Genomic DNA, 26,444 nt, shown 5'->3' on the forward strand with positions numbered 1-26,444 from the left:
GTTCTCTTTCTCTCCCCTTGACCCGCCCAAAACTGCTCCCAGGCTAGGATAGTCCTGACTGGGGACAGGGAGTGGGTCCCAGAGGGAAGGTTGCACAGGCAGGGCTAAGCAGTCCCCCACGGGATACAAAGGGAAACCCAGTTCTGTTCCCAGCACGGGCTTGCTGCTGTATTTGTTGCTTCTGTGCAAGACAGAGCAGAATTCCTTCTGACGGGCCTCTTCTTGCCCTAGTGAAATACTCCGCGTTGCACACGCAGTCTGCAGAGCCGCCGCCGCCCGAACCAGCCCGGATCTGAGGGCCCTGTCCAGCTGCAGGCATGCACAGTGGTGCCACCGCTTGTCACCCGGCTCCCCTCCCCCCACTTCATTTGGACCCCCAGCTGCTGTGCTGCTCTGTGTCATCGGTTCCTTGTTGGTCTGAGTTTTCCCGGTGAGCTCTGGGTGTTCGTGAGTTTGGTGTCTCTGCCCTGCCACAGGTGCGCTGAGACTTGGTGCCGAAATTCAAGAGCCAGCTCTGATAGAAAGCCAGCACCAGCCTCGGGAGCTGCTGAGCCACCAGCTCCCAAAGGCAGCCTGCCTGCAGCTTTACTGAGCACAGGATGCGGGGGCCAAGATGATGCTGGGGCCTGATGACATTTATGCTTAGGGGACAAGAGTTTGAACTCATGGGACTGTGACCCCTGCACACTGGAGTGGCTCATTGTGGCAGGTTTCTGCCAGTAGACAGCCCCTGACAGTGGCCTCAAGGAGCTGTAGGTGGGGGGCTCAGCCTGCACCCACTTCACTTGGAGCCCCTGCAAGGAGCGAACCCGTCAGCACCAAGTAACACCACACACACGCGGCGCCCAGCATGATGGTTTCACTTCAGTCTTCCCCATCCCAGGTTTTATGTTGCTGAGCTTCCGGAGAGCCGGTCCAAGCGGAGGCTTTCAGTTATTTAAGTGCAAACATGCATCTCATGATAGTCCTGCCCTGAGAGTTTAGGAATCTTCTGGATAAGTATGAAGCAATTCGTAGGCCTGTTTCCCATCTGATTCCATAGGGGGCTGGGCGTGGCCTTCGGTCTTTGAGAAAGGTCTTTAGCAATCATTTCCGCATTGGAGGTGAGTGTTTTATCCTGTGTTGGGGAGAGGTGCTCGCCCTCCACCCTGTATCTATTCCTATTTTGGTAGCAGGAGCGACCGACGTCAAGAACGAGCATCAAAGCCAGAATCATGCTTGTTGTTTGCTTAAAAATGTCATCGGGGGCGGTGGGGGAGGAGAGGGGAAGGAGACATTTGCTTGGTTTAGTGAAACGCACGTGACTTTGTAGCTCTGTGGTCAGCCTACTTGTCTGTTCTGAGGGAGAGTGCGTGGGGACCCATGCTCACCGTGGCAGACACAGGAACCCCATGACTAGCCCCTCACCTGGCATGGAGCTGCCTGGTTTGGGCTGGAGCAGAGCTGGTTTCCTGGAATGTCCCTTCGGCCTCAAACTGAACATGTGGTTCTGTCCCGCTGAGCTCTGTTGCAGAGGCTCACGGGACAGAACCACACGCTAGGGTCTAGGGCTCCCGTCTACTGATAATCAGTGTGCCATGTCAGAGAGCACTTCTGAAAGCAGATACGAGTCACCGGACAGGCAGGATCTTAGAAAACTCACGGGCCTCTTTGGTCTGCATGATGGCCCCACGCGTTCCATAGGCTGTCCACTGAGCGGGATTGTCCGCTGAGCGGGATGAGCCAACTCCAGTTTCTTAAGGAATCCACTGGAATCTGCAGCCCCCACATGCATCTGTCTAACGCATGCCTCGTGTTCGTTTTGCAAACATGCCTGCGGTGGAGGGTAGGCAGTTGCAGCAGTGTCTCAAGGCTGCCTTGTGAGGCCATTCCCAGTGGGTGCCTGTGAGCTCCTTACCACCCCTTTTCCTGCTCAGCCCTTTAATCCCTGACAGACCTGGACTGTGTGGCTGAAGGGGGGGACCTGCAGCACTGCAGAAATGCCTCTGTGTGGTGCCATGAAGGAAAGAAACCTTGGCCTGGTCTCGAGAAGCTTCCCATGCTTCAGGAAGTTAGTAAGGGTGGGGTGGCTTGCAGGACTGGCCTGTTTCCAGGGCCTCCCGCACTCATTGGCCAGATTGTGAACTTTGTCAGGCTTGTCCCTCCCTGACACCAAGTATGTCGAGAGCTGATGGCCCCACCCTCTGGCTGGTACTGGGCCGGAGGTGGCTATGGAGGATTGTGGCATGCATGGCCTGTCGACACCTTGACTGCGTGACCTTAGGGGTTGTCCACCTTACCTTTACGATGAGGCCTATCGGATGGCTAAGTCCTTGAAACCCTAGAGCTCTGACGTAGAACATGTACTGTCTGTGAAACCATGTTCGCAGTAGCACTGACTGCAGTTGAGAGAGACCCATTTTGCTCTCCCTTACCCCCCCGGGTGCTTTCTGCACAAAGCCTGGAGCCTGGCACTCAAGCCCACCGGTGGCAGCTCCTAGTGACTGGACATGCCTGGAAGACCCCTCAGCCTTCTGTTTGCAGAACGCCCATTTCAGGAGCTTCTCCTTCCCACAGACATCTTACACTTGCTCGACACTGCCACCTGCAGAAGCCTAGCGGGCTCTAGTCACCACGTGTCTATCTGAAGGTTGCACTGGCCAGCATGGGCCTGTCCCAAGCGAGAGGGGAGACACAGTGGACTGAAAGGACTGGTTGAAAGTGGCCAATCTCTATCAATCAGCTTAATTTGGCAGAGAAAATTTGTAACAACTCTGAGCACATGCTGGGTGAAGTCACACAGCTCAAGGAAATACAAAGATGGGCGTAAGGAGGTGTGCGTGGCTTCTGGGGTGGGACCCAGAGGGGAGGCTCTGGGACGGGGGCTGGGGTTCAGTGCCGGGGCCCTGAGGAAGAAATGGGGACTGATCTCAAAATTCCAGAATTCCCTGTACATCTGTTCATGTACTTGTGTCCAGGTGTGAGTTGTAAACTGTCTAGTGTTTGCATTAAATAAAATGGCACCGAGCAGATCCTTGTCTTCTGATGGTGTTAAGGCACACCCTTGGTCAAGTGTTGTTGCCACTTTTCCCTAAAGTAATTTATGATGCAGAGCTGACCCCCTCCCCCTCCCCCCGCCCCCAGCTGAAGGTATTTCTCTAGAAGCTTAGAATTCTTGCATTTACCCCTCAGTGACTAGCTCAGTGTCAGGACTTCCAAGGGTGACCCCTCACTGTACAAGCAGCTAAGGCCAGGGGATGTGGAGCGACCAATGTCCTGGGGTTAGAGACGGCAGAGGCAGGAGCAGAGCGCTGCGGGGCCGCTCCCGGGCTACATGGGTTGCCCAGTCCGGGGCTGCCCAGTTGGGGTCTGGAAGCAGCAGAGTCCCAGGCTCACAAATCCCAAGTCAACTGCTCTGCCGCCTTCAAAGCAGGCTGGTAACCAGTGGAGGTTCCAGTTACGTGCAGTTGTTTTTCAACCAGAAAGCTGAGTGAGAAGGGAGCCCTGCACTTCGTCACTTGCTGCAAGCTCATGGAAAGTGGCCCGTTTGGGATAAAGAAGTGTGTCCTTCTCATCAACTCGCATGCTGGCTTCAAATTGAGAAGACAGTTCAGTTCAGGGCATTTCAGCCTGAAAACAAGATGCAGTGGACCCTGGGTTTTAACATGGAGGTCGGTTGTTTTTTCATTTTGTTTTGCCAACCTCGGCTTCTAGTGAAATAGCATCATCAGGTCCTCTCAAACCCGAGACCACCATATGCCTGTCTCGTGCAGGAGTTCTGCATGGCTAGCGGGGGCCTGGCGCAGCAGCCCTCCCAGCCTTGCTTGCTGCTCTGGTCTCACTGCTGGGGACAGCTGGCTGGCAAGCAGTCCCCTGGGCATCCTCTGTGCCTGATGATAAATACTGGGCTCTGGCTCACTCAGTAGTGACGTGTGTGGAGAGGGACAGGGACCCCACACCCTTAACAAGAAGACCGACACACAGAGGGCACAGGGGGTGGTGCGATTTCATCCAGGCCTTCGTAGCCCTGAAAAGGTGAACACTCCTTTGGGGCGGGGGCGGGGGGGGGGGCAGTTTGAGGCCCTAGAGAGCACCGCACTTGCATGCGAAGGACTCATCGCCCTGACTCTCTCTCTGGTGTCTGTCTCCAGACCTTTCCCCAAGTCGTCCACGTTTTCTCAAGGTTAGCGCTGAGGGTGTTTCTGACTTCACAATCAATCAGTATTTCCTGTTTCAGCCAAAATACTCAAGACTCATGATACATTTATGATTTAGTGAATGAATTAAATCACATAAAGGTACTTTACATATATTAACTGTGCTTGACACACAGTAAACATTCAATCCATGTTATTTTATTACCGATTTTCCTCAAAGGAAAAAATCTACTGAGATACTTTTTTACTTTTAAAAAAGACCAGGGAGCAAACATATGATCATTTTAATTACAGATTGAAATACAGTGCAACAGATGAGACAAATACAATACTGTACCAGTTTTTAAAAACCTGAACTGTAAAGGTTTCGCATTCTAGTACACTTAAAACAAAAATTGCTTAGATAACAAAACTATACTTCAAGTTGTTTTACAAATAGTTCTGCGCTAGGAACATACAAAGGAAAACGACCCGTTGTGCTTCTTTAAAAGCGAATGAGAGTCTTTAGGGTCCTGCTGACAGAGCCCCCCCAGCCTCCGCCAGGTGAGGTGCACAGGGCCCACTCCAGGCACCAGCTCCCCCCAACTTGGCTTCTCTGGTTTGTCGAAGGCATCATCCAGTCCACACTATGTTTAATAGTCCTAGTCAGCCAGGGGATTACGTATTTCTGGGAAGAAAATGGCAAATGTCCCCATTAAAAAAAAAAATCAGTATATCAACAAACCAGTATATCCATTCATAAATAAGCTTTCAGATATGTTAGGAACATAAAAGCTAATGTCGAATATGATTTAGCAACAAATCCCACATGTGATAAAAATGGAGAATTGATTTTTAGGTTATCAAATTACCTTGAATAAATCTGTCTGGTATCTTATAGAAGGATAATTTTCCGTAAGAATCAGGAGGTTCCCAGTTAAAAAAATCCATTCTCTATGAAAAAACCCTGGACATGTTTTCAAAAATAAGGTCAATTTGTAGGACTTTGCCTGGAATCCAGTAATTTGAAACCAACCAGCTAACATTGCTACGCAGTCACACTGGGGCTTGACCTTAGGAGCCGCTGCAGCTGCCTCTGCCTCTAAAGGCTGAATTCCTGCAGCCCGTGGCGGGGTGGGGGGGCAGTTGCAGCAACGGGCACGGCACATGGGAGGGGCATGGCCTGCTGGGGCAGGACCCAGGTGTGCAATAGTCATCTGTGGCATGTCACACAGAGGAGCTCAGAGCTATGGCGCTCAAGTGGATTGAACCAATTGGTGGTAAATTAATTCCTGCGAGAACTGATGGAGTCACAGAGCTCAAAGTCAGTAAGTAGAGGTTCAGGAGCGGGAAGAGAGGGCTGACCAGCTGCGGTCGGCTCTGGGAAGGGAAACCCAAGGGAAGTGCGTGCTGTGCTTTTCCAAACCAAAGCCACAGCACAGTGGCTGCTTTCAAATATTAACAGGCAGCCATGTGAGTGAGCTGAGTTGAAGGAATTGTGATAAAACGGAGCAATGATTTCATACAGGCAAATAACAGAAGAACAGACTTGCTTGGATCCCAGCAGCTGGCTGCGGTAAAGTGGGGGTGGGAAACATGGCCAGACAGCCCAGGAGCGAGTGACAGGCAGTGCTCCTTGAAGGAGCCAGAGGCCAGCACCTGTGCACAGCTGCCAGAGGCCTTGGTTTACCCTCAGCAGGGCTGGAAGACTGAGCATGGCCGCTTGGTGCCGTCCCCATGAATGGGCTGAGCCGCCCCAAGAGGCGAGTACCAGAGTGAGGTGAGGACAGAACACGTTGCCCTTGAAATGACCATGTTCAAATCCCATTTCAAATGCACCACAGAAAAATGAGCATGAGGTTTGTTGGAAAAGAACTTCTCCCACAGTACAGTTGAGCTGATCCCTCCTCAGGTGACTATTCTAAACGTAAAAAAGGACATAGGAAAATAAAGGCCTGTTTCTCTTCTCTAAAAATACCTTATATGTACACAACAGTAATTGTTACGGGAGGACCCCGTGCATGAAGAAAACTGTGGAACAGAGGGCAGTGGCCTGTCTTCTCCCCAAGTACTTCATTCAAAACAGTTTTCGAGTTGTGGCCAAGAGCTGAGGGAAGCCACGGGGCTGGCAATGCGTCTCGAAGGGAAGGGTGTTTGTTGTTACTGAAGGATTTAACTTGGAAAGAAATGGCGTACAGCTTTCTTGAACCTCAGAACTGCATTCCGTTCACTTAGCTTCCCCCAAGCTGCCTGGATGCTGGAAGCTGCTTCACAGGGTGGATGTGACAGACGGCTCCCCTGTGAAACCGCTGACAGGAGGGTAACGGGCTGTTCACAAAACGAAAAGCACTTGCCAACAGTGGGAGCTGTCACCTAGCCACACAAATGGTCCCTGGGCCTAATCCTAAAAGACAAGATCACAAGCTACAGCCATAACAGTGATCGCCAGGTCCCTTTCCTGAGCCACCGGGAGACAGTGGAGCAGCAGGCCGGCCTCGCCCATCAGACCGAGGTGTGGACGGAGGCGGCGGAGTGGGAGGGCGAGGAGCCCCGCTCAGATGAGGATGAGACGGCGCGCGTGGCCACCTCCCGCTGTAGGCCCTCCACACGCTTCTGCAGCTCCGCCCTGACGGCCAGCAGCTCCTTGAGATTCTGGTGAATGGGCATCTGGAGGGAGCAGAGACAAAGCTGCATTATCAGGCCATCCTCCTACCCCAGCGTTTCCACATGGAGATGCCATTGGCTTCGGGAGCTTTTCACCATCCAGAGTCCTGGAGTGGCCAAAGTCTCCTGAGGTATTGACCGATCTCGCATCAGGTGGACAATGGGACCCCATCCCATGAGCTTTGGCTGCCACTGAGGCTGCCCTGCAGCTCCGGGGGTTGAGCCGCTGAGCCGGGATGAAAAGGCACCATGGGGAGGCTCCCTCAGTTTCTCAGAAGACAAGCAGGCGCGGGGACACTGCGCAGCATGGATCAACCGAGGGCGCCGCGTGCAGACTCGGCACGAGCAGTGTCCTAAAGACTGTGCGTCAGAAATGTTTCCACGCAGACCCCTTTCCAGCATCTCCATTATCTCTGTATTTTTGCATTTTTATAAATAGCTCTGCTGACTGAAAATCCTGTTAAATCAGCACTTTTTACAACTTGAAGCTGTGTTTTCATCAACCGGAGCAGGATCTGCCAGAAGCCCCCTGGAGCGGGCAGTGCCGGCAGGGACGGGGGGGGGGGGGGGGGGGGGCCTCCCCAAGGGACCAACCCGTCCCCCCTTGCTCAGCATCACCGCAACGCCTCACCTTAATTGGCTTTTCTCTTTTAAACCCATCAACTGTGGGGCGGGGGTGAATATAAACAAGAAAGGTTTTCCTGGGGCATATGGGACATCCAGTCCTGCTATTTTATAGTCATAGCACCCAACCCACTCGCCTAACAAGCTGTCCCCAGCAGCTACTAGGACGCCAGACAGCTTTTCTCGTCTGGAGCTCTTTGGCTGGGGGCAAGGCTGACCAGAGTGAGAGGTCACCGACTGGGGCTCAGGGAGAAACAGGGTGGGGTCTGGGGAGCTCCCCAGCCTTCCCTTGTCTCTGATCCCGGGTGTAAACAGCAGCCACAGGGCTGGCTCCTAAGCCTCAGCCAGACCATGTGACTGGCCACTTAACACCTTCCAGGGGCTTCTTCCCCCTGCCCTGAGAGGCTCACCTTTCACCAGGTCCTGCCCCCACTCCCTCAAAGACTGAGCTGTTCCACCGTGTGTGCCAATGGTGATGAGCCCTCCTGGAGGGAGGGGGGAGACGGAAGGAGGATGAGAGCAAGACCGCAAGAGGGCAGCCAGGTCCCTCTGATAACAAGGTGCTCGGTAACCAGCACCCAGGGGGCTGAGAAGAAATGACCCCCTTGGGCAGGCCACAGGAAGAAGAGAGGACAGGAGTGGAGTGTGATGGCAAAGGCAGATCCCAGAGGCCTCTGGGAGGTGGCACCAGCTCCTCTCTTACCCTTAGGACCCATCTGGTTTACGTTTTCCTGTCTGTAGGATCATTTAATAGGATCATTTAATTCTGATCAGACAAGGGACACCTTGCAATCAAGTTCCCATTATCCATCTACAGGCATGTGGCCTCAGCAAGAAGCAAGACACACAGGGAAATACACCACTGACACCCACCCAGGGCAATGCACCACTGACACCCACCCAGGGCAATACACCACTGACACCTACCCAGGGCAGACACCCAGCACTGCTCAAATGCAGCACTGTCATTTCTTCACCAGCTTTTTGCATCTTTTCTCACATATTTTTCTTTTTTTTCTTTCTTTTTTTTTTTTTGAGGCGGAATGCAGTCTCACTCTCTCTCCCAGGCTGGAGTGCAGTGGCACGATCTCAGCTCACTGCAACCTCCGCCTCCCGAATTCAAGTGATTCTCCTGCCTCAGCCTCCTGAGCAGCTGGAATTACAGGCGCCCGCCACCACTGTGTCTGGCTAATTTTTGTATTTTTAATAGAGATGGGGTTTCACTATGTTGGACAGGCTAGTCTCAAACTCCTGATCTCAAGTGATCTGCCCGCTTCGGCCTCCCAAACTGCTGGGATTACAGGCGTGAGCCACCGCGCCCGGCCTACTCACATATTTTCATTTGCAACAAATCAAGGGCATGCCTGAAGGAATAGAAAACTCGGAGGCTTAAACAGAGGATTGTGTTAGAGAAAATTCCCATCTAAGGGCCAGTCACGTTTGCCGCATGGGTGCTAGCATCACAAGACATAAGGCAAGACAGTCCCAAAGGAAATAGGACGCCCCTGGGCCTTCCACACCCAGCTATCCTCTGATGGATGCCCAAAGAACCCCTTTCTCGGCAGCAATCGAGCCACTGCCTTCTCAGAGAAAAGAGGCCCAACAGGCTTGCATCTCCCCTGTCGTTTACCCCCCTGTGCTCCCTCCCCTTCCCTCTCTTCCTCCTCCTCTCTGCTGCACCGGGCTCCTCAGGCCCTGTCACTGGACACCCACACCAGCCGCTGATCTCTGCCTGTCTTCAATGCACTCCCCCACCCCCATTCGCACACCTAGGAGGTGTCCGACACATGCCTATTGCATACAGGATAACAAGCTGTGGCCCATGTACTCTTTTTTGGTTCTCTCTTCTGTGTAGCACAGTGGAGGGAGAATGCAAAAAGCAGGACCACCCACCTACTACCCTCCGAGCACAGTGCACTTGGAATGGATTCACTTCCTGCTCAGCAACCCCCTGTGAGGTCCCCGTGAGGCTCAGGACCCTGCCGCAGATCAGGCGGTGAGTCACTGCCAGAGACGGGATCTGGCCCTGTCGGGGGCATCCTTCCACAACTACACGCACTGGGCAGCATGATTTCAACCAAGTCACTGCTTCTCTGACCCTTCCCTCATTCTCTACATCGTGGAATTGCTGGGAGCGTTAACTGGGGTCATGTGTGTACAGAACCCACTGGCACACAAGAGGACTGCAGGTTACAGGCGCTGTCGCTGTGGTCTCCATCATCATCATGATGTTGCAGGTGACTTCGCTTACATGTGTGAGAATCTGACCACATCTGGGAACAGATCTGTCACGCAGTTTGTAGGTTTTAGGAAAGATCCGTTCCCTGCCTCACGTGGCGGGCAAGAATCTGAGCCTGGGTGCGCCCCTGTGTGACACCACTCTAACCCTCTCTGTTGCTCAGCATTTCTTCACCTCTGCAACCTGCTGCACAAGGGGGAGCATGGCGGGGGTACGGGGGTCTCCTGCAGTAATCGAGAGGCTCTGTTTAGCCAAAGGCACTTCAGATCAGGCATAGTTCTGTTGGATTTTCTGCTAATGTTAATGACATTCCACCAACCACCTGGTGCTTTGGGTCACCAAGAATATTACCTGGTAACCCTATGTGACTTAAATAACATAGTGACTTCTGACACTCTGTAGCCCATCTTCCCTGTTGCCAAAACATGAAATAGAGGCCACCCAGGACAGAATAACTCAGCAAGATGCCTAAGTAGAAATACACATCAGTGAAGAGGAAGGTGCTGGAAGGGGGAGGTAGGCTTTGGTTCCCAAGTTGACCACTGACTGGAAAGAAGTGCTTGATAGGCCCCTGTGTTTAGCATCTCAAATAATGCACCTGAAGTCAGAAAGGAGGGCAGTGCTGGACCTGGACTCCAGTGACAGGGCAGCAGGTCACCCTGCACATAGACTTCTTGGGCTGAAAGCCAGGAAAGAAGATGCTAATGGGACCAGCAACCTCTCACGCTCACTCATAGTTCCTGAGCACATGGGCCATTTCAAAGACAGCTCGCCTTCCAACTCAATTCTCATTTGGGGAAGGATTCAATCTAGTGACAAATAGTTATTAGATTAATAACTTAAAGATCAATTAATAACAAGCAGGGACTAGGCTTGCAGAGCACAAAGTCTAAAGGGAGAGGTAAATGTAATTTTTTTTCTTTTTTTTGAGACAGAGTCTCACTCTGTCACCCAGGCTGGAGTGCAGTGGCACAATCTCATCTCAGCTCACTGCAACCTCCGCCTCCCAGGTTCAAGTGATTCTCCTGCCTCAGCCTCCTGAGTAGCTGGGATTATAGGCGTACGCCACCATACCTGGCTAATTTTTGTATTTTTAGTAGAGACGGGGTTTCGCCATGTTGGTCAGGCTGGTCTCCAACTTCTGACCTCGTGATCTGCCCACCTCGGCCTCCCAAAGTGCTAGGATTACAGGCATAAGTTACTGTGCCTGGCCAGAAATGTAAATTTTTTTAAAAAGAGGAAGAAGGAAGCTAAGTTGATGCCAGGAGCTCAGATGGTGGCCAAGTGGCAGAGGGCGTGGGGAGCTGGAGCCATCGGGCAGCCACAGAAGGTGATGTCTGGACTGTTAGGCAGGAGCAAAAGGCCACTCCGGAGGAAGGTGGAGCGTGGACACAAGGCAGACTGAGGCAGGGAGAGTAGGTAGAAAGCTGTCCCAATATTCCAGAGGACTGGGTGTGGAGGGGAGACCTGAGGGAGAGGCCAGTGGGGACAGGACAGGTTTAGGGTGGGCAGGTGTGAGTCTTCTGTAGGCTGAGGGGCAAGAGCCACCAGAGGTAGGAGGAATAAATGCAGGTTCAAGGGGCTGGAGAGAGCAGATGTGCAGGAGGAACTGGCCTGCAGCAGAGGGGCACACCTCTTCATTCACTCATGCGTTCACTCAGTCACATCTGTCGAGTCTCTGTTAGTTGCCAAACACCATGCTAGATCCTGAGGGCCCTGTGGTTTCAAAGCCTGTGGTCTGTAGGGGCAGCAGGCAGGCAAACAGGCCGGTGCAGTATCGAGTGCCTTGGGGAATTCTACAGACCGATTATTAGCAGCACCTCCACTCTCTTTCTCAAAGTACGCTAGTTTGGGCAATAAACATGGGGCCACCAGAGCACTAGGTGAACAGGGAAGAGGGCGCTCAACAGGAAAGGCTCCCGGGCAGCACAAGTCCCAGCAGCTCCCTGGCTAGTGGGAGAGGGACACAGATGCGAGTCTCTCCTATCCAAGGAGGACTCTGGGAAGAGCCGAAAGAGGTGATCAAACACGAGCTGTTTTCATACATGTGAAGACACAAAGGGCGGCTCATTCACACGGGGGATCTGCTTCAAGCAGGGGCAGGGCGTGTACAGGGGAGACGTGGCTAAGGACTCCTTCCTACCTCCCCAGGCCCAGCGTACAAGTCCTAGGCTGAGTGGGCAGCCATCAGTGTTCTGGAAAACACTCCTGAGGTCATAAGGGTGGCAGGGCCAACTCAGAGGGTCCAGAGGAGAAAAGCATTTGCAGCGGAAGCTTTGTGGAACAAAACAGAAAGCCATCTAGGAAAGAAGAGGCAAGTGATGACCAGCCTGGTCTGTGGTAGAGGGCAAAGGATCCAGTAAGGAGTGGCCAAGCAGCGGCCTGGGGCAGTGGGGCGCACCCAGCAGATGGAGCATGGAGCTGAGGCCACCTGCTAAGTGAGGGAGCTTTCCAGCTGGCAGGCCGGGGTATTACAGTGACGTATCCTTGAGGTTCCAGGGCCAGGCAGCTGAAAAGGAACATGAGCAGTTCAGACTGCCCCATGGCTAGTGGAGCGTGGAGACGATATAGAGATCATGAAGACCCTGTGTGAGAGAGATGGGGGAGCAGGAGGATGGAGAGGAAAGGCAGATTTCTGTATCATTGGCTGACAGAGCAATGCTGTTAAACAATGCCCTGGGTACACGCTCCTGACGGACTGCAATTAAACTCTGAGAGTATTCAACTCAAAAGAAAAATCTCAGGCCTGGCGCAGTGGTGCACGCCCATAATCCCAGCACTTTGGGAGGCCGAGGCGGGCGGATCACTTGAGGTCAGGAGTTTGAGACCAGCCGGGCCAACATGGCGAGACCCTGTCTCTACTAAAAATACAAAAATTAGCCAGGCATGGTGCCGTACACCTGTAATCCCAGCTACTTGGGAGGCCAGAGCAGGAGAATCACTTGAGCCTGGGAGGCAGGGGTTGCAGTGAGCCAAGCTCATGCCACTGCACTCTAGCCTGGGTGACAAGCAAGACTCCGTCTCAAAAAATAAATAAAGAAAAAAGAAAAAAAGTCTCAGCAGACAGTTATCTGTCCATGGAGGTACAGGCTGCCTCTACCTGTCTTCTTCACCACCCAGAACCAACCATGCCCTGGCCACCCATGTGGAGACTGGGGGTGCGGGGCAGGACTGAATCCAAACCACGACACAGTGGAGGATGTGGGGAGCCCTTCAGGAACCCGCAACCAGAGCTCAGCCACTGAACACAAAGAAAGGACACAGGCTTGGTGGACTGGCCCCTGTAGTGTACCATTCTCTAATTTTGTTCAATCTCAGAAAATATTACAGTGAAAAATTGTGGTGGGGAGGGGCAAACTCTTCCCCTTCTTCAAAGGGGCACCTGTTCTGTGATTCAAGCACCTGCCCTCCTACTGCTGGACTAACAGGGGCTATACACTGTAACTCTGATGCATTTTCCACACGCCTTTCTACCACCTCTACGTGGAAACAGGGAAAAGGGCTGCCACTCCAACCCCCATATCTGCAGGTAAAGTAGTTTATAAGATGAAGGGCCAAGCACTGGAGCACATAGCATTTTATGTACCTCATCAGTATGAGACAGAAGTGCTAAGACTTTTTAACTTTAACCCAGCAAACATCATCAGAGTTGGTGTATCGGTAGAACCTCCTGGAACAAGAATGCAAAGGATTGAACCCTGACAGGGGAGGGCAGAAGACGGTCAGTATGGTATGTTAATATCTACCATTAACACATTTTCATACCACCATCTTTACTTGGAAAAAAAAGCAAACTCTCTCATTCATGAAAAGAAAAACAAAAAGATACCTGAGGTCTCATCCGTGGATTCCATCGTACATAATAGTTTACCCACAATTCCAAATGACTCAGACTAGCGACAGGATATAACACGTGGTTTTCATAATTCACAAAGAAGGGATTAGAAAACTCGTCTAGCTGGCTATTGATATACGACCATAAAGATATCGTCTTTGTATATACATCCTGAAAAACAAAAAAGGACATTGGAAATAAACTTTTCTTCATATCATCAAGAATTAGTATTACACCGAGAAAAGGACTTGAATAATGAAGTGAATTCAAATGCTGAAAAATTCATGAACATTTACTAGGTCCCAGCCCCACCTTCTTCCCACTCATGGCCTCATGGCGGGATGAAATGAAAACACACTGCTTGCTGTCCTGGAAAACGCATTGCTGACGTTAGGCAGCATCTGACAACTGTCTCTATGGAAAGGCAGAGGGAGAGCTTCCTAACAACCACAGGATGATAGGGCCCACCAATAACAAATACAATTTTAAATTCTGCTGTAAGGTTTGCTTTTGTAGGCTGGGCACAGTAGCTCACACCTATAAGGCCAGCACTTTGGGAGGCCACATGGCGAGGACTGCTTGAGGCAGGAGTTTGAGTCTAGCCTGGGCAACACAGTGAGACTTTGTCTCTACAAAAAAACTAAATTTAAAGATTAGCCAAGTGTAGTCCCAGCTCCTCAGGAGGCTGAGGTGGCAGAATTGCTTGAGGCCATGAGTTTGAGGCTGTAGTGAGCTATGATTGTGCCGCTGTACTCCAGCCTGGACAATAGAGCAAGACCCTGCCTCTAAAAGAAAATAGAGCTTTTGTGACTCCTTTTTTTTTTTTTTTTTTTGAGTTGGAGTCTCACTCTGTCACCCAGGCTAGAATGCAGTGGCACGATCTCAGCTCAGTGCAATGTCTGCCTCCTGGGTTCAAACAATTTTCCTGCCTCAGCCTCCCCAGTAGCTGGGGACTACAGGCGCACGCCACCATGCCTGGCTAATTTTTGTATTTTTTGGTGGAGATGGGGATTCACTGTGTTGCCCAGGCTGGTTTCGAACTCTTGACTTCAAGTGATCCTCCCGCCTCGGCCTCCCAGAGTGCTAGGATTACAGGCGTGAGCCACCACACCTGGCTGTGACTCTTAATATTGAGAAATGAGACTAGATTTTACAGTTAAGATTCCTTGTGCTGGAAAATCCTAGCTATCTGGAGGAAAATGTGCTGTGGTGCAGGCTGGAGAAGCTTTATAAAGACAAGTAAATATATCACTAAGTTATCTCTTCTTCCCCTAATTTTGTAGTACACTATTCAGAAACACTGTACCTACTTGCATTGCTCATCTGAACAAAAACACCCGAGTGTGCAGGCAGGTGAGGCAGGGAAATATTAAACAATGGATCAAGCACAGTGACAAAGTCAAATGAGAAAATGGCAAGGCCAACAGCATTTTCTCCCATTCTGCTGCTGACTTCCCACGAGCTATCTAAATACAGGAACATCCAATTAGGACCATTTCAATTTTTATACATTTATTTATAAGAGAAACACCAACAAAAATTCAAAGGATCTGGAATAGCTAAAATAATCCTGAAAAAGAACAAAGTAGGAGGACTCATACTTCCCATTTTCAAAACTTACCACAAAGCTACAGTAATCAATGCCAGCAGTGCTGGCGTAAGGAGAGACATGCAGATCAATGGAACAGAACAGAAAGCACAGAAATGAACTCTCTGACATTTACGGTCAACTGATCTTCAACAAGGTTGGCAAGAAGCTTGCAGTGAGCCGAGATTGCGCCACTGCACTCCAACCTGGGCGACAGAGCGAGACTCCGTCTCAAAAAAAAAAAAAAAAAGAAAAAGAAAATTGAATGAGGGAAAGAAAATCTTTCCAAAAAATGGTGCTGGGACAGCTAGATAGCCAACATACAAAAGAATGAAGTTGGATCCTTAATTCACACTGTATACAAACGTTACCTCAGAACAGATCACAGACCTAAATGTAAGACCTAAAAGTATAAAGCTCTTAGAAGAAAACACAGGAGCAAATCTTCATGACTTTGGGTTAAGCAATGGTTTCTTAGATATGATACCAAAAGTGCAAGCAGCAAGAGAAAAAATAGATAAATTGCAATTCATCAAAATTAAAAACTTTTGTGCTTCAAAGAACACCATGAAGAAAGTAAAAAAAAAAACCCATAGAGTGGGATAAAATTTTTGCAAATCATGTATCTTATAAGGGACTTGAATATATAATGTATAAGGGACTTGAATATATAATGTATAAGGAACTCTTACAACTCCATAATAAAAAGGACAAACACCACAGTTTTAAAATGAACTAAGGAGCTGAATACACATTCTCCACAGAAGATATGCAAATGGCCAATAAGCACATGGAAATATGCTCAACATCATTAGCCGTTGGGGAAATGCAAATCTAAAACCACAACATACCACTTCCCACTCACTAGGATGGCTATAATTTTTTTAAAAAGGAAAATAGTAAGCGTTGGTGAAATGTGGAGAAATTGGAAGCCTCAGACATTGCTCGTGTGTGCAACTGCTTTGGAAAACAATCTGGCGGTTCCTCAATAGGTTAAACACAGTTGCCACATGACCCGGCAATTCCACTTGTAGGTATAAATGAATGAAGGCGTATGTCCACATAAAAACTTGTACACCACTAGTTACAGTAGCATTATTCCTAAAAACCAAAATGTGGAAACAACCCAAATTTCTATCAACCAATGAATGGATAAACAAAATGTGTCTATCCATATAATGGAATATTGCTCAGCCATAAGAAGGATGTATTGGTGCATAGATGAACCTTGAAAACATTATGCTAAGCAAAGGAAGACGGTCATATAAGTTCACCTATTGTATAATTCCATTTCTATGAAACGTCCAGAATAGGCAAATCCGTAGAGACAGAAAGCAGACTGATGGTTGCTAGGGGATGGGGGTAGGGGAAATGGGAAGTGATTGCTACTGAGTATGCCATTTCTTTTGGGGGTGACAGAAATTTTATAAACTTAGGCCAGGCACAGTGGCTTACACCTATAATCCCAGCACTTTGGGAGGCCGAGGCGGGAGCATCACTTGAGGCCAGGAGTTTGAGACCAGCCTGGGCAACATAGCAAGACCCTAATCACTACAAAAAATAGAAATAAAAATAAAGAAATTTTATGAAATTAGATATTGGTGATGGCTGCACAATATGTGAATATGCTAGAACCATGAAACTGTACACTTTAGATGGGTGAATTTTATGGTATGTAAATTATGTATCAAGAGAATTCATTTTTTTAAGAATGAATTTTGCACTCCCCCTCTCAAAAAACAAAAAAGATAAAACCATGGTTAAAATTCTATATATGAACTTCATTCTTCTGCTTCTGATTTTATTTGTTTTAAATAGCTTTGATATATAATTCACATAACATAAAACTCACTCTTTTAAAAATGTTTTTCTTTTTATTAGGAGGTTAACAAGTCCCCATCACACTGGGCCCACAGGAGTGTGGATTTTACTCTAACTGCAGTGGGAAGCAGGGGAGAGGCACATGATCAGATTTCAGTTACTGAATGCTCGCTCTGGTTGCTATGTTTAGAATGGGCTACTGAAGGTCAGAAAGAGAATCAGGGAAGCCCATTCCTGGGTTTCAGCCTTAGTCCACATGTGAGACAGTAGGAGTGTAAGACAGTAGGGGCTTGAGCTAGGCTTATAGCTGTAAAGCAGTTAAGAAGTGGCGGATTAAGAATATACTTTGGGCCAATAATCCTAGCACTTTGGGAGGCTGAGACGGGCAGATCACCTGAGGTCAGGAGTTCGAGACCAGCCTGCCCAACATGGCAAAACCCTGTCTCTATTAAACATATAAAAAATTTGCCAGGCGTGGTGGCGGGTGCCTATAATCCCAGCTACTCGGGAGGCTGCGGCAAGAGAATCTCTTGAACGTGGTAGGCGGAGCTTGCAGTGAGCTGAGATCGCGCCACTGCACTACATCCTGGGCAACAAGAGCAAAACGCGGTCAAAAAAAAAAAAAAAAAAAAAAAGAAAGAGAAAGAATGTACTTTGGGACAAGGCCAGCAGTATTCATTCACCAGGGGACTGGATGTGGTAGCTAGGGTGAGGGAGGAGTGGAAGGTGACTCCCGTGTATTTGGCCTCGGCATCTGGATGGCCAGTGGTGCTGTGTACTGAGATGCAAAAGAGCAGGGGAGGAGCAGGAAAAGGCATTTAGGTCCCCGAGGCAAGACAAAGTCACTTAGAAAGACAGAACAAGAGTCGAGGGGAGAAGAGGACCTGGGACTAAGCCCAGGTGACTCCAACTTTAGAGACTGGTTAAAATGGCAGCCAGTCAGAGGAGACTGAGCAGGGGAGGCCGAGGAGGCAGGAAAGAGGCAGGACGAGGTGGGGTCGCAGAATGAGGGCGCTGTCAACTGTGGGGAGGCTGCTGAGAGAGGGGGAGGCGGGCATTACTGACAGACTGTTTTCTCCTGAATTCTATACTGTCCTAACATACTCGGCTCACAGGCAGTGGTCCTTGTCTATTAACAGGACCATATCCTCCTTCAGCTGCCTTTTTCCAATGCCTTCTCACTTTTGACCACATCTCTCTTTTATCCCACACCGAGGAAAAAAGAAAGAAATGAGATGTAACTCTGAGAAGTTTGGTAACTGCTTCTTTACTACTTTGATGTAAAAAAGTGTTAACTTGCTACCTAAAGTGGGCTTTTTGGTTAATCAGCAGACTCCCTTTCCAAGGCCTTCAAGTGCGATCTGGCCAACACCACAGAGGAAGAAAAGCAGAATCCCACGGTTTTGGAATTGGTGCAGCGGAGACTACACGAACTCCGAGTCAGGAGGGCCAGGGTCTAGCACTCACCTACTCCTGAGAGAGCCACGGGCTCGCTGGGTCCCAGCCCCCCATGCCTAGAAAGGAAGGGGCTTGTGTTAGACACATGCGGTGGTGCTGGCCAGAACCCTGGGAGGGCATTTACAGTCAGCAATAGCACCAGAGCGCAGTCCTCCCTCCCCTCAGCCCTCCTACAGTGGCACTTCCCAGGAGAGGTGCCTGAGCCGCAGGAAAAGCAACAGACAAGATGCAGCATACTCACCTCTTTGAATCGCTGCTGTTCACAGTTGCACAAAAAGGTCCCAAAAAGACAGCTATAAAGGTGATCCAAAATTGTAATCAAGAATAGCTCATTAAACTCGAATGCTGAAGGAAACTTAAATGAAGAGAAAAATAAGGTTTAGTCATAGAGTCCAATTTCTAAAAGTAATATTACTTTTTTATGAAAGACGGCAAAACTACAACTTGGAATATAGTCAAAGATTTAAAGGAAGACTGAGCCCATGTAAAGTTCAACTACCTACAGTTTTAAGTCCAAACTTATAGATCTGGCTGAGAAACAACCAGCAGCAACTAAATTTGTTGTACTCAATGCCCAGAAAAGCTTATGTAGCTTCCACTTCTCACCATGGCAGTAGGACAGAGCCCAGACTCACCCTTCTGCCAGAAACATCTAGCAAGCTGGATACAATATAAGAAATGACTGTTTTCAGACACTGGCAACAGGCAGTACTGGACTGTGACCCTGAGAGAAGGGAAACAAATGAGGGGAGCCCTGCTATTGTGCCAGCTTCCTGGCTGCAGCCACATCCCAGGTCGGGGGTAAGGGGAGCAGTAGATCCAGTCATAACATGTACCCAAAGTGACTCAAGAAGAATAGAAAATCCGAATAGCTCTGCATCTATTAAATAAACAACTCCTAGTTAAGAACCTTCCTACAAAGACAACTCCATGACCATACACCCCTGAATTCTTTTTTTTTTTTTTTTTTTTTTGAGACGGAGTCTCTCTCTGTCCCCCAGGCTGGAGTGCAATGGCGCCATGGCGCCATCTAGGCTCACTGCAACCTCCGCCACCAGGGTTCAAGTGATTCTCCTGCCTCAGCCTCCTGAGTAGCTGGGATTACAGGTGCACACCACCACACCTGGCTAATTTTTGTATTTTTAGTAGAGACGGGGTTCCACCGTGTTGGCCAGGCTGGTCTCAAACTCCTGACCTCGTGATCCACTCGCCTCAGCCTCCCAAAGTGCTGGGATTACAGCATGCCTGACTTCTTACCAGTGTAAATGAGCAAGCTGAACCTGGCAATATATTTTAAAAAGGTAATACAACATGACCATGTGGGGTTTACTTTACGAATGTAAGACTGGCTTAACATATGAAAATCTATGTTACAAAACAAATCAATTACTGTAATTCACCATATTGGCAGAGTGAGGAAGCAAAACCACAGATCATCTTGATTGTTTTAGGTAATTCTTGATGGGGTTTTGCAGAATTCCAATGAAGACTATTACTATTGCCAGCAGGTTCTAGCCAGTAGCTGGCGTGTTGTGGCCATGAGATGATCTGGAAGTGATAATAATTACCCTAACAGCAGGCATGTGCTGAGTGCCTACCATGTGCCAGAACTCTAATGTAAAAACACAGTAAAATATTTATCACCTACTCAACGAAGCGAAGCCAAATAGTACTACCCAGCATACTTGTATTTAAGTCAGTTTTCTTAAAAACCTATTCTTCAATCAGAGTGCTGTGTGCACACTATCATGACAAATCTTCACGTCTCCAGAATGATCACATCAGGATCACTGGTAGACAAGTTTATTTTTTAGTTTAGCTTTACTACTAGACTAGCACCAGGCTTTTCAATTAGAACAATGGTCAATCCAGGACTGTCCAAACTCCACCTGGAACTGTTTTCTTCACCAGGCTATTACATTAGCTGACTTAAGGAATTATGCTCAGATACCGTGGATTAAGATTTGCTTCTCTCTCCATCTTAAGGATTGCTCTCATAGAAACACACAACTCTCTTCTAAGGAATCCCACCAGAATATTACTGCTTCAGAAACCTCTGGAAACTAACTCCGGTGGTTCTTACTGGCATCCTTGTTCTTAGATGAACTAAATCAACGATGTGATGTCTCTGGCTGAAATGCTAACAATATCTACTGGTTAATCCTTTCTTGGAGCCTTTAAGATTGCCCCTTGCAACTCTGACAGTGGCCTCACATTTCAAATGGCTATCTTTCTCTCTCTCTCTCTCTCTCATTCATGCATTTATTTATTTAGATAGGGTCCTACTTTGTTGCCCAGGCTGGAGTGCAGTGGTGCGACTGTGGTTCACTGCAGCCTCAACGCCCCAGGCTCCAGTGATCCCTCCCACTTCAGCCTGCCAAGTAGCTGGGACTACTGCCACAATCCAGCTAGCTTTTTTTTTTTTTTTGCAGCGACAAGGTCTCCCTATGTTACCTAGGCTGGTCTTGAGCTCCTGATCTCAAGTGATCCTCCCATCTCGGCCTCCTAAAGTGCTGAGATTATAGGCATGAGCTACTGTGCCCGGCTCAAATGGCTATCTTTTAACAGGCCAGGCACACTATGTCCAATTTTCCCAGGACTTCTCTATGCTGCTTAGTTATGCCCTATTCATAAATTATTGGCACCACAGAATTTGTGAATTGTAAGCAAATACATGACATTTTTGTGTACTGAAGCCTTATTAAATCAAGGATAGGAATGAAAGATCCAGGGTTTTGTCCTATATTTTATAATTCTCAAACTTTTAAAAATAAATGTTTACTAAAAGATAGCAAATTATTGACATATTTTCAAGCCATATAAGTGCTATGAACTGAATATTTGTATCCCCCCAAAATTTCTATGTTGAAATTCTAATCCCCAAGATGTAGTATGAGGAGGTGGGGCCTTTGGGAAGTGATCAGGTCACGAGGGTAGAGCTCTCGTGAATGGGATTAGTGCTCTTCTAAAAGAAGCCCAAGAGAGCTCTCTTGTCGCTTCCATGATGTCAGGTTACAATGAAAAGACAGCTAATCTATGAACCAGGAAGCAAGCCCTCACCAGACACTGAATCTGCTGGGGCCTTGATGTTGGATTTCCCAACCTCCAGAACTGTGAGAAAGAAGTTTCTGTTGTTTATAAACCACCTCATTTATGATATTTTGTTACAGCAGCCCGAACAGACTATGACAATGAGTCTTCATTCCTAGCCCCTGAGCCTGCATTGTAGATCTGGGAGCTTGGAAAGGTGTGTTCTAGAGTCAGTGACAACAAGCCTTATTCTGGTCACTGGGTACCAGATATGGGAGGTCAAAGTGGGCAGGGCTCAGTCCAAGCCCATCGGCACCCATGAAAACTGGAAAACAAAGGCTCCACCTACTCATGTTGGGTCAAGACTGCCATTTATACTCAGGGGGTGTCATGGCATTAAGCTCAACTCAGAAAACAGCTCACTGGGGGAAACAGTAGCAGGTGGAGTAATACAAATGAAAGATTAGGTCGCTGCAATTCATAGTTTGTTTTGGCCTCTTCTCCTGGAAACTGTACCTTTTACCTAAAAGTATGATTTCCGAAAATACATAGCACAGTAATCTATAATAAAATTCTGCACCTTTTTTATTGTTTTAGAGACAGGGTCTCACTCTGTCACCCAGGCTGGAGTGCACTGGTACAATCATAGTTCACTGTAACCTTGAACTCCTGGACTCAAGCAATCCTCCTGCCTCATCCTCCCGAGTAACTGGGACTACAAGTGCACACTACCATGCCTGGCTAATTTTTTAATTTTTTTTTTTTTTGAAGAGATGGGGGGGTCTCACTATGTTGCCCAGGCTGGTCTTGAATTCGTGGTCTCAAGCGATCCTTCCACCTCAGCCTCCTGAGTCACTGAGATTATAGGTGTGAACCACCACATCTGGCCCCGATTCTGCACCTCTTGAGGAACAAAAATATCAATGACTATTAAACCTATCCAGAGGAGTAAGGATTGTATTAAACTATGGATATTACAGAGTGTCTTTGGGATTCTTCTCTAAAGAGTCCCTCAATTATTTTTCCCTTAGTTTCTTTGTTCACATACAGACTAGTTAATTTTATTCTGATATTTCTGACAACTTTACACTGCATAGTTTACTTGAGTTAACAGTAGGCAACCTAAAAATAATCTTTCATATGACTGCATCTTATACCTGCTATATGTCTCATTCATGTGTTAATGAACTGATAAAGACTAGTCATTGATGTCTGTGCTAATGCATTAACAATGTAATTTTAAAAGAAATTAATTATACACACATTTCACAGACAGAATCTTAGAGCTGTGAGAGGCATCTGAAATCTTCTAATTCAAACCCCTTATTTTCTGAAAACCCAATAAAAGCACAAAAATGACATGGCTTAGACATGAAAACAGGCACTAAGCAGTATAAAGAATGGAGGTCAGTTTGAAGATGTTAAAAAATCTACATTTGGGAGGAATAAGCTATTTCACATCCACAAAAATGGTGCTTATCCCTTTAGAAGCACTGCAATTATTTTTTGTGTTCAGCCTTTTCATGCAATTTTTCTAAAATGTGTTTCATACTTTCTTGTCCTAACCTGAACATGACAATCATTTAACTTTGTTATTGGCTCAGCATCAACACAAATAGCAACAGTGCCTGGCTCTATAAAACAGTAAGGCTTCAGGCCAGTCTTCATGCTTCTGGAGTGTGTTTGCTGCTACCTTTCACCCGCACCATCAGCACACCTACCTCTGGGACCAGCCCCTCTTACCCGGGCCAGCTCTCTAGCAGGCTATCTTTAATCACCTGTGACCTGGCCGTCAGATCATGTGAGACCCCAATCAGTTCGTTGAAGCTGAGTGTAAAAGTCAGTGTTAATTTCTAAGTGAGGGCCTGAGGACTCCATGAAATCTACTTTGGCTATTCAGACTCCCTCCCCTTTGTTCCTTATTTCTAAAGGTATGTCTCTGTGCTCCCTTGCCACTGAAAATGTGATCTGTGACCCGCTGGCATCACCTGAGAGCTTATCAGAAATGTGGCTTCTCAGGCTCTGCCTCAGCCCCACTGAATCAGAATCTGCATTTCAATAAGAGTCTCAGGGGATTTGTGTGCTTATTAAGGTTTGAGCAGTGTTAGTCTACAGCAACGGTCTCAAAGTTGAGCATCCATCAGCCCCCAGAAGGGCTCATGGAACCAGAGGGCTGGGCCCCATGCCCAGAGCACTGGCAGGTAGGTCGTCAGTGAGGCCGAAGATTGGTGTCTCTAACAAGTTCTCAGGACCACATTTGGAGCACTAAGCTAGATCACTGGTTGTCAAACTCATTTACACATCTGAATCACCTGGGGAACTTTTACACACACCTGAGCCTGTCTCCAGGCTCACAGGAAGAAGGTTCCCAGGGACTGGCTGTGTGCACTCAAGGTGGAGTGCCATCTTCTGAGTTCTCCAGGTCCTCCTCAGGGCAGAGCTGCTGGGGAGCGGGACAGCACAGGCAGCATCGTGACTATCAACCTTCTTTCTGCCCCAACACACACTGCCATCAGTAACAGTAGCTCTCAGTGGGGAAACAGGCCTAGTATTTCACAGACTTTCTGCAGTAGGGAGGCAGATGTCCTCTGAAAAAGCCCTGGGCTGATGGTGATAAGGCTGCGGGAGGATCAATCAAGAGCAGCAGGGCTGTTGGTAGAATCCCTGCAGATCACCGGCAGTGTCCTGGCTGCTTCCCTTCCCCATGACTGAAGCAGCCAAGGCCAGAGCTCCTGGTGAATGACTAGCAAGAGAAGGCCCAGACCCTGGATCTCAGCCCCCTAACTTGTTCTGTACCCCATAGCCCCACCCTCAGCCAGGCTGGGCAGCAGGCACTGGGGAAACTACTCTCTTTTGCCTCTCTCTCTCTCTGGTTCCAGGTCCATTGCCCTGGCACTGTCTCTTCTCATAAGGATAGGAGACCAAACTCAGGTTTAGATGTTGGAGATGAGGGGGAAAACAACAACAACAACAAAAAAACAGTGCAGGAACTATGGCCTTATGGCCTACTTTGAACGGAAGCCAAAGGGCCTGACCAGCTCAAGGGAAGGGGATCCCTAGATGGCTCCCTTGTTTACCAGGGCCCTGTGCGTTGGGGTTTGGGAACTACACACCAGCTAATAGCAAAATGCTATGCAGCTTCCTCTATGCCGTTGGTTCTTGGACACTCATTTCCCTCAGTGACCTTGGGGGTGGGAGAGGCTCTGGACTGGGGCAGAGTGTGGAGATTCCTGGATTGCCTGGTCTAATCCCATGTACCAGCAGTTCATTCCCATCCTCATTTCTAACATCTGGCCAAATCTTAGATGAACTGCTCAGCAGGAGACTGTACTTCCTTAACCTTTTGAAGGGGAGCAAAAGCAGCAGAATCTATAGAGGAATAGGGCCTTGGTTTGGACCTAGTGGACAAGATGATTGATAAAAACCATTTGCAAAGACAAGTAACTTTTGGTGTGAAATTGGTGGTTTCTAATGTTCTGCTTATATTTCTAAGTGAATTAGAATCAAATTGTGTTAAATAATGGGGTCATATTTTACACAAATTCATCTTGAATGAAACAGCAATAATAGTTTAATCTTTAAGATATATTTAAAGCAAAGACTATATAGAAATATACTTGAAATCTCTCACCTGTCTTGTCATTTGCCAAACACAATCAATAAACTGCAGAAATATAGGAGATCGGTCAGCATCCGCATGGTTGTCATTACCATGGCCCACTCGCTGAACAGAAACAGAATGTTAAACGTTTTAACGTATGTTATAGTCCTCTTGAAAGTCACTGTAAGTTGTCCAGTGGTAAGAATCACATCTCACCGGGCCTAATAGAATTCCTGGCACATAATAGGCACTCAAAAATGTCTATCAAATTGAAATGACTTCCATTACTTTTAGAAAACAAAATTTCAGTTTACAGTATTTTTACATGTTGTTTTATAATTTCTCTTTAATATAGTTGATATCAAGAAAGTATAAGCAACTAGCTAGCAAACTTTTCAGTTAAAATGGTAGGGTGAAGACCAGCCACCACACTAAGTGTACAGTGTCAACGTATGATGCCAATTAGCAGTTCATCAAGCACATTATGAATGCCATTTTCTCTACAAGTATAAAAACATTTTTCCATTTTTCAGAAATGTCAGGAAGTCTGAGAATCAAAATAATGATTAGCAATCTACAACTTTTAACCAATTCTTCATGACTCAGAGAACCCCAACAACTCAATCTTGAAATGGTAAAGGTGGGGTCCTTGCTTAAGGCAGTCCAGTATTGTATTTCATATCTTTTGATACTCTATAAGATATCAATAGATTCATGCCAAAAGGTAAAAGACAGTATTCTCAAATACATAAATAGGATTGCCAAAACACTGAAAATGCCACAAGTAAAAAGACAGCTGAAGGGTGAGGATTCTAAGAGAAGCTTCAAATAATTTGACTATGAGCAAAAGGATGTGGGGGGAAAAACTCATTAAGAAAATACGAAGCAATCACATAGAAAGAGCAAGTATACTCTATGAAATTGCCACCTGGAAAGACATGAAAACAAATGACAAAATCAATATTAACATCTCAGAGTAACAGGTAATAACATTCTTTATAAAAAAAATTTTAACTGTGGTGAAATACACATGACATATAATTTATCACTTGAACCATTATTTTTATTTTTTAGAGACAGGGGCTCGCTCTGTCACCCAGGCTGGAGTGCAGTGACACGAGCATAGCCTGCTGCAGCCTCTAACTCCTGGGCTCAAGTGATTCTCCCACCTCAGCCTCCAGAGTGGCTGGGACTATAGGTGTGAACCACCATGCCCAGCTAATTCTTTATTCTGTAGAGATGGGGTCTCACTATACTGCCCAGGCTGGTCTTGAACTCCAGACCTCAAGAGATCCTCCCGCCTCAGCCTCCCAAAATGCTGGGAATTACAAGCACGAGCCACTGCATCCAATCTCATCTTAACCACTTTTAAGTGTCCAGGTCAGTGGCATCAAGCACACTCATGTTATTATGCAACCACCACCATTTCTAGAACTTGTTAATCTTTCCAAACAGAAACTCTATACCCA

General features: G+C 47.8%; 2 protein-coding genes across 9 annotated transcripts in view; one reads left to right on the plus strand and one right to left on the minus strand.

The window, feature by feature from the left end:
- Positions 1–3,011, plus strand: part of CD99L2 (CD99 molecule like 2) — a 131,303-nt gene extending 128,292 nt beyond the window's left edge. The window contains exon 8 of the mRNA XM_032757786.2: positions 232–3,011. Coding sequence (XP_032613677.1) covers positions 232–296 — 65 coding nt within the window. The 3' untranslated portion in view covers positions 297–3,011. The remainder of the gene's footprint in view (positions 1–231) is intronic.
- A 1,394-nt stretch (positions 3,012–4,405) lies between these two features.
- MTMR1 (myotubularin related protein 1) overlaps positions 4,406–26,444 on the minus strand; it is a 76,085-nt gene continuing 54,046 nt past the window's right edge. For 7 of the 8 annotated variants that reach the window (XM_032757784.2, XM_032757780.2, XM_058441583.1 and 4 more), the window contains 4 exons: positions 25,006–25,098; positions 18,586–18,699; positions 13,472–13,648; positions 4,406–6,782 (listed from right to left, as the gene is read on the minus strand). In XM_032757784.2, coding sequence (XP_032613675.1) covers positions 6,618–6,782; positions 13,472–13,648; positions 18,586–18,699; positions 25,006–25,098 — 549 coding nt within the window. In that variant the 3' untranslated portion in view covers positions 4,406–6,617. Of the gene's footprint in view, positions 6,783–13,471; positions 13,649–18,349; positions 18,401–18,585; positions 18,700–25,005; positions 25,099–26,444 lie in introns of those variants that run through there. The other variant, XM_058441585.1, reaches the window with a different exon arrangement.

Source organism: Hylobates moloch, unplaced genomic scaffold (genome assembly GCF_009828535.3).
Source record: "Hylobates moloch isolate HMO894 unplaced genomic scaffold, HMol_V3 SCAFFOLD_7, whole genome shotgun sequence".
NCBI classification, from domain to species: Eukaryota; Metazoa; Chordata; class Mammalia; order Primates; family Hylobatidae; genus Hylobates; species Hylobates moloch.